General features: G+C 37.9%; 1 protein-coding gene across 1 annotated transcript in view; it reads left to right on the top strand.

Annotated features, from left to right (window-relative positions):
• Nucleotides 1-8,673, top strand: part of KCNC2 (potassium voltage-gated channel subfamily C member 2) — a 104,591-nt gene that overhangs the window by 14,232 nt on the left and 81,686 nt on the right. The window contains exon 4 of the mRNA XM_035901678.1: nucleotides 210-234. Coding sequence (XP_035757571.1) covers nucleotides 210-234 — 25 coding nt within the window. The remainder of the gene's footprint in view (nucleotides 1-209; nucleotides 235-8,673) is intronic.

Below are 8,673 nucleotides of genomic sequence, written 5' to 3'. Positions count from 1 at the left end.
GCTTGAGAGCTCTGCCTTTTGTGCAATGAATACTAAATCAAGACGGATTTTTTTTTACAGTGTTTTGTGCAGTCCTACTGTATTATGACATGCATTATGTCATTTAAAAAACACTTAATTATTCCAAAGCAAACCAGTATTTTGTGGTGCACTTTGTTTTTATGGAAAGCACCTATATAATGTAAATGAGGAGACTATTCTTTCTACAGCTTTATTTCAAACATCCTACAACAAGTAATTACGTTGCCTTTATAGAGTTACCCAGAATGGCTCAAAAAACCTATAAAAAGGTCAAGTTAGTCTTGCACTAGAACCCTACTGATTTTTGTACTGTAAAAGTCTCTATATTCTTTATACTATTTTTAAGACATTTTAAGACAATCATGTTTCCCAGGGATGCAGCTTTCCCTTCTTCAGCTGTTGGTAAGGGGGTATATTATATACAATCAGATTTGGTAATCATTTTCATCAGGTCATGTTGATAACACCATGATTTTTCATCTTCGAAGTGTTGCGACCTGTTTTATTATTTTTTTTAATTTATTTTTTCATTTAGTTATTTTTTTTTAGAAGGAAGGGTTCGAGTTAAGTTCACACATCTCTGCTTCTTGTGAGGAATACTGAATAAAGAGAAGCACAAAACCACGAAACCAACATTTAAGTGGAAGGTGCAAAAGGTCATAGTGCTGTGAATGATGTAGGGATTGTGTTGTGATGAATTCATCTGGTCTCCCTAGGAGGGACATGGAGAGTGAAGAGGGCTCAATGACTAAAGCCCTAGCAGGGAATTTGGGAGATCCAAGTTTATGTCTTTGCTAGGCTGTAATTTGTACTTCTGTGGTTCACTACACTGCTGTGGTTCACCCTGTCTGCAAACCGGAAAGGTACAAATGTTCTCTTCCCTTAGAAAATAAAAAAATAACTTAAAAAATTATGCAGTGCTCAAATAATGCAGTAAAATAAAGCAGAATTGTATTTTGGTGACTGTCAAATACAGTGCAAAGGAGAGCTTAGGTATTTTTTCAAGACAGTTGGGGATAATTTGCTGCTTTTTTTGCCCAAAGATTTAAGCATACGTAATTGTCTTGTGGTCCTCTTTGGTTTTTCTTTCTTCCCCCCCCGCCTCCTTTTTTTTTTTTTCTTTAAGACCTTTGCCTCATTCACTTTATAGCTTGGATCTACACTGGGAGTAAACTGGGACTGGGTAGTCATTTGGATATTTGCAGCTCTGAGTATGAGAGGAAATCCTTGCAATACATTGATAGTTTTGTTTGCAGAGCAGAGATGGAAGAGTGTATTCAGATAAGGAGGCACAGATCCCACACCTGAACAATCTGGAAAAAAGAAAACTTTAATTCAATAAGAAAACATTGTCCATTTTGTGAACTGACTGAGGCAGGGTTAACGTGGGAAAAGATTCTCAGTCATGTTCATAAAAATTGCTTTGTAGCACGCGAACAAGAGGAAATCGAATTAAGGTGGGGTTTGGCACAGATAGTTTGACAAAGTTTTTCCCCCAGTATGTAATGATAGCATTTCTGAAATAAAAGGTTTCTAGAACCGAATACACCTGAAAACAATGTAATTCTCAATTTTTCTCACAGATTGCTGAACATTTGCAAAGACATTTGGCGTTCGGCCTGAACAGTTAAATTCTGGCACAACAGAGTAGAGAATCTTAAAATGAGAAATATTGGTCAATCTTTACAGTTGGCTCTGCTACCAATTTGATCTGCAGTATATTAGAAAGATTGTTTGATGTTTTCAATGATTTTGTGTTGATTCTTGGTTCTGTACCTGCTTGGAACGGTGGTGGCTAAGGGTCACCATCACAAGATATGGGGAGGGGGAACGGTGGAGCCTGCAGCTGTACTTGTAGGGGGATGCATTTTATCAGACTTCTATTTAAAAAGAAAAAAAGGCAAGATCCCTAAGGAGTGCCCAGTGTGAGCAATACTTATGGTAGTACCTAATTTTGTATTTCAGGATCATTTGCATTGCTTAGTGGAAGCTGGTTGCTATTCTTTGCTGCTTTTTAACATGTTAATTAGTTGTGCTCAACCATATTGGTGATCAGTATTGGCTAAGCACAGTGATGTAATTGAGTTACCATAATTTTGGTAAGAGATTTTTCCAAAGAGGTGGGTAATACCTGTTCCTTAATTCAGGAATAACACCCATCTTTCTGTCTTGCTTCTCATATACAAGACTCATACAAGAACCCTAGATGTGAGTTCTCCCTGTAGAGATGACCAAATTCTTCCTATATAGGTGAATGTATTTTCACAGGTAAGATGTTTCTTGATAGTTTGGTGTGAATCAGAGCCAAACATTGTTCTGTAAGTGGTGGAAGCCACCAAGAGCCAGAGCATCACCATCAAAATTGTTGAAGTACTTGAAGATCTGCCTTTACAGATGCCTGGGGGCACCAACGATGTTAGCAGGATTTTTCCCTCTTCCCCCACAAACACCCTTTCCCAGTTTAGCACAGGTTGCTGCCTTCCTTTTGCCTATCAGGAAAGCCATACTGAATTATTACAGGAAAATCATTAATCATTTAACTGCTGTTTTTCTGTGCTGGAAAAAAAAAAGCCCTCTAGCTATGTCTGGCCAAGATTTGGGGATGTGCTTGAAGCACATGACGATGTTGGCTGAATTAATTCCAAAAGATGGCAGTTGACAAGTGTTAAGCCTGCTCTAATCGTGGACAGGCAAGCAATTCCTTCATTCAGTTAATTGCTTTGGAACAAGATGCAGGATAAACAAATGAGCTCAGTTTCTTTTTCTGTCTGAAATGATCATTGCCTATAGCCTTGACAGGAGAAAGCTGCATTTTTGGGATTTCTTCTGAGGCTTTGAGGTTTGAAAAATTCTTCTCTGGTGTGTTGTTAATAGCTGCACTAAGCAGGGCTGGATTTCAGCATGATTCCTTACACAGAGTGATGTCTGATCATGAAACAACGTAAAATCTTTTATTTAGAATTGAAGCCACATTTCCAAGTAATAAACTGACTGTATTTAGAAACAGAAAATGTATAGAAGTATAACTTTATAAGCCTGCTGCATATACTTTCTCTGCTGTGCATGCACCATACTGGCATTGTGCATGGTTCTGAATTTGCCAAAGCTGGTTCTGAATCAGGAGTGTGGGACAGACCTTGTTTCACCATATAACTTTAAAAACAAACCTTCTATTGCAAGAGTTTAACATGAAAAAATAGTGCCATGTATTCCTAGTGTTAATGGCAAATTCTTGGCATTGGTGATGATTTTGGCCCTGAAAATCTACGAGCTGGTAGCCATCATAATGAGCTGAGTCTGGCACTACATGTTAAGAAGGTCCTTGTTTACTGTGGCCCTGAAAATCTACGAGCTGGTAGCCATCATGAGCTGAATCTGGCAGTAGATGTTAAGAAGGTCCTTGTTTACTCCTTTGAAAATATTTTGAGGTATTAAAATATGACAACTTGCCAAGCTAAATACCTTGCTTTTTGTAAAGACTGGAGTTCATGGTTCTTTCAAATCAAGGGTATCTGTGTTTAAATGGACACTGTGCTTCCCGCATTAGTCTGGCAATCTCTGAATCAGGAAAGGATTTCCTACAATATGCAGGGAGTCCTGGGCAGACTGAGCATTGTCAAATTGATAAGCTAAGTGTGCTAGAGGATTTGAGTGCTCCTATAAATAGGAAACCAATCTGAAAAAAAATACATTAAGACCTTGTGGAGAGAGGATCTTAAAGGAAAAACCTAATCAGGAGATGCTGAAGAAAAATAATACATTTGAAACGGCAATTAAATAGAAAGAAAGGCCAGGGGAGAAGAAAGAAAAGGCCTGTTGGGTTTTTTTTTTTTTTTTTGCTTGAAGAACACAAAGTAAGTGAGGATCAAGAAATTAGGGGCTGGTGATGCCCTGAAATGTAGGTTGTGATGGTTATAGTTGCTTCTGGATTTGTTTTATTCTGTTGCCTAGGGAAGAAAAAGTACATGTTAACAGTTTTGTAGGGTGAAAATATTTGCATTTATCACGGTCCCTGGGAATTCTTCAGCTGATTAGAATAAAGTATGGGTGGGGGGAAGGGAAAGCAGGAGAACAGGGAGAAGCCTCAATGCCCATTCATGTGGAGCTACACAGTCTTCTTAGACATGATTATACACTTGGTTCTTTAATTTTGAAAAGCAATATATGAAATCTTTCAGTTTTTCCTGAATCTCTCTGAAACTGTTTTTGAATGGCAAAAATTCAGTGTACCTCTGTAAGCTTCAGAATGTGATCCTGTACATGCATTTTCTTTTTATTTTTCTAGGGAGTCAGTAGCTCACTATCTCGACACTATGCTCATGCATAACCTCTCTATCAAATGTGGTGCTTGTTTGGTAGTATTTGTAGCTTTTTAGATAGGAGATTTTGAAGTTAAATGCCTGGAAATGTGTAACATATATGGCATTGAGGTGTAGCTGTGTTAGACAAAACACTTTGAGTTAAGTATGTACGCATATGTACCAATATTATGAATATTATAATATGGTGATTTGCAAGAGTACTGAACACTGTTTTGGTTTGGTTTTTATCAGTTTCAGAACAGGGAAAAATAGGTCATGTTAAAGTGAAGAGGCTAATAAGGTAAATTTTTAAGATTTGAAATTCAGGAAAACCACTAAGTAGCATTGAGGGTTTTTTTCCTTTTATTTCTAGCTCATTAGTTTTTACAAAATAGCAGCCTCGAATAAAATTGTTTTAAGAGGGCTATACAATACATTCTGAACTGACATACTCAAATCAAGGCTTTTTCTCCATCTCAGAACCTTTTTTAGGGATGTTGTTGGAAGAACACTGGTACTGCAACAGTAAGAAAGTATCGTAATAAGGCTTTGAGGAACCTCAAATACCAGGTGATTCTTCTACTTTTTTAAACAAAGAGAATGTTTTAAAGTTATTGGAGGCTAAGACAAATAGGTGAGCTGTAGTCCATTGTGGGGTACTCTTCTGCAAAAGTTACGTTTATGTGATACCAGCTAGCGGTGGTTTTTATTCTTTTGGGCAAGAACCACAGAATATAGTGTCAAGAATGGTTAATGTCTTGCTCTGCAGAGAAAAGGTGAAGATAACTATAAATGATGGGTTGGAACTTTTAAGAGACTATGTCATTTTTTTCTAAATTTCCTGGTGCAGAGATTTCCCCTCTTTTAATAAAGGAAAATATGAATGAATTAGAAACTCAATAAACATATTTCCTAAGCCCATATTCCTTCTTTGAACTTACATCATGCTTTTCTTTGGTCAAAGGTAATGTCAAGAAGAAACAGTTCAACAACAACCTCCCCCCCCCCCCCCCCCCCCTTTTTTTTTTTAAATTTTCTCTGTAGAATGAAAATAACTAAATTTTCTCTCAGCTGTTGTCTGGAATACAAAAATGTGATGGCCTCTGGAGTCCCAGGCTTGAGCTAATAGAAATTCCTTGGGTTTAGTGTCTTAAAAGCTATATGAAACTTTGTAGTAGAGTCCTTTTTTATAGATTTTTTTGTTCATAAATTTGTATTGTGGCAATAAAAATGTTTTTGTGATATATAGAGTTTATGATTTATAATGTATTTTTATGCTCATAGCAATGACAAAGAGGTGGTTTGCTTCATCATTCACTTAATGGGCCTCTCTAATTCTGATACTTGTTGAAGAAGTCATGCTTGTAAGTGAACTAGAACTGGAAATCCTTTGCTTGGCTATAGCAGTCTTTTCAAGGGGGATTTCAGAGTGAACTGTTTCTGCTATGGAATAGCACCATAAAAAAGTGGAATCATTGTCCTTGACTGTGTCATTAGTTTTTTGTCTTTCAAGATGGCTCTGTTAATGCAATTAGCTAACGTTAGTTTGATATGAAAAATGAGAGAGAAAAACAAGCAAAAGAACAAGTGACTTGAGATAACATAAAATTCTATGTTGCTTGACCTCTAGGATACAATTTTATTACTGTGTTTAGAAGCCTTACTGCGTATCCTTCCAATTAAGATGAAGACTCAGAAAATGAGAGGAAGAACAGTGAAAACTTAAAATGAAGCTTGGAGATTTGTGGTACCGCTTTTCCTGAATTATAGATGATGGAAATTAAAGTGTCAGACAGTCTTGATAAGCTGCTTCGTCTGTGTTCATAATCGACCACTTTATGAAAATTGGAATTATTTTGGAACAAACAGGAAGAAATGGAACAACCAAACATATGAAAATTGGTATGTGTGAATGATGATTTTATGATACCTTTTGTCAGAGGTTCACTTTGGAATGCCTTATTGATAATTGTGTAGAAAGGAAAACTCTGCTTAGATATACAGAGTCAGAGATAGTTCTACTTCTGCAGTAGATTTAGATTTTCCTTAATTTTTTTTTATTCAAGTACATGAATCATCGTCATCCTTATTTTTTAATTTGTTAATTTTCAGAACAAACCAGTTTTCTTTTGGCTATCTCCTGTTTTTCTAATTCACTTGGGTTTGAACTTTATTTTTTTCCCCGATTTATTTTTTCTTACCATTTGAGAACTTTCCAAATATAAGTAACCCATTGCTCCTCGGTAGAAAGATTTGTCAGCAAGGGTCCATGCCATTAAGTGTGGGTCTTCGCATCTGTAGAGCTAGTGGTACATCTCATGAGCTTCGATATCTGATCCTGCAACAGAGAATACATGGGCAGTCTTTTTCCCCTTTTAGTGGGTAATAAACCTCCCCCCTCCCAACTCTAAAGACTTACAGCTCAGCACTGTTAAATACAATGAACAATATTCTTCTCTTTTCAAACACTGTTAGACTTGCAAACTTAAAACTGCAGTGAGAACTGCCTCTATTTTTTTATCCTATCTGCAAATCCATTATATCCCTATTACAGAATCCTCTACACAATTTCTCCTTGAAAAGTTCTCAAATGTCGTTGGTATATAATTTTTCAGCTCAACGGCCAGGAGGTGCAATTCAGAGCACCTAAAATTAGGAATCTAAGTTCCCCATCTTCTTAATAGTTAGAGATATAGGCCTAGGTGGTTAAAAATAGCTGAGAGAGATGCATGCATTTGGTCAGAGTAAATCCCCTTTTGTGTGTTTTAAATATAATTCTGCTATACGGGTGACCGAAATAGGCATTTGTGCTCTCTACTTCATTGTGATACATTTGTTTTCACATCAGCTGTACCACTGAGAAATAAGCAATGTGAAAAGTGAAAAAAGGGAATTGTATTTGTGGCCTAAATATAAAATTTGCGCTCATTTAACTAAATTGTTTGCTAAAGCTGATTTACCTAAATCAGTGTAGCAAGCTTGTGTGACCATGGTTTAATCAGGTTAAGAGTGGCCAGTACTCATTTGGCTTAGTTTGGCTTCCAAACCAATTTTCCCACGCTTAACAGAATGCACCAGAGGCTAGCTCTGATGTAAATAAGTCAATCTGCAAACTAGTTTAGCTAAATTGGTGCAATTTCTGTGTGATTTCTGTATAGGCCACTTGTGGTATTAGGGTGTTCAGACTCTCATGAGATATTCTAGGAAACCACTGTTGTATGCCTAGAGCTATCAGTTTTGCTCCTGAATGCTTGACATGACTAAAATATGCTTGCTTTCCATATGCAATGCTTTTCTTGAAACGAAAGGATTTGAGTGAATCCAGGTTGAACCAGGACTCAGCTACTCAGATACTTGCTTCCAAGCCAGTCGCTGCCTGTGTTTGGTACTTTCCTGCTCCCACTCCTTGCCTTGGTCTCTTTCAGCTATAAATTCCATACAAGCACAGGCTGTTTCCATATGTACACACGTATTTGACTTGTGCGCGTTTCAGATCGTGCGGCAGGAGCCCTGGTGTCAGTTAGGGGCTTCCCTAGTTGTTACTGCAGTGGAGATAGTGATGAGTTCCCAAAGCAATTTGCTGTCAAGTTTGTGACCTCATCAAAGTCAAGCATAGTTCTAGAGAGCTTGATTTTTTTTTTTTTTAGGAAGTCAGAAAAATCATCTTAATTTCATTGTAGCATGTCTTATTAATGTTAATGGGGAAGAACTGTGACAGCTGCCAGCATACCTTATTGCAATTTATAACATCGCATAACCAGCAAGTGATGGATTTTTCATTCTTCACATCTGTGCTGAATTCTCTCCTTGTTTGTCATGCCCCTCAAACACACAACAGAGCTATTGCGTGCTCTTGGGACGTGCTGTGGCTGCATGAACCCTGTTGGGCCCCGTTACTTCAACATTAGTGATTTCTATTCCCCCCAGCACGCCCCGGCTTCAGCCCTTTCAAGCCGGGGAGCAGAAGCTGAGATGGCTGTGCCGCATGGAAGGCTGAGGATGTGTTCAGAATGAGCAGAGAAATTCTTCTAGTAAATAGTGGACCCATTTTTGCAGTGGGTCGCTTGCAGAAGGATCGAAGGGTGAAGTCTGTTTGTCCTCTGCCACATGAGGTAGTGAGAGCAGTACTGAAGGAGCTGGCATGGAGAGCTGCCTGGATGGACCTTTGGAGGTCCATGCAGATGCAGCCTTGTTTTTATCTTTCAGGCCTTTTTTGGTGATAGAATAAGAGATGCCCCAGAGCGTCAGCAAACTTAAAGCTGGTTTTCTACATGAAACAATAGATGGCAATCACAGTCAAAATGTTTTCATTTTGAAAGGTATGTGGATTGTCTCTGTTAAGAGGGAAGGA

This window comes from Egretta garzetta, unplaced genomic scaffold (genome assembly GCF_000687185.1).
Source record: "Egretta garzetta isolate BGI_Z169 unplaced genomic scaffold, ASM68718v1 scaffold68, whole genome shotgun sequence".
Classification (NCBI taxonomy): domain Eukaryota; kingdom Metazoa; phylum Chordata; class Aves; order Pelecaniformes; family Ardeidae; genus Egretta; species Egretta garzetta.
This window is presented reverse-complemented; position numbering and strand designations above follow the sequence as displayed.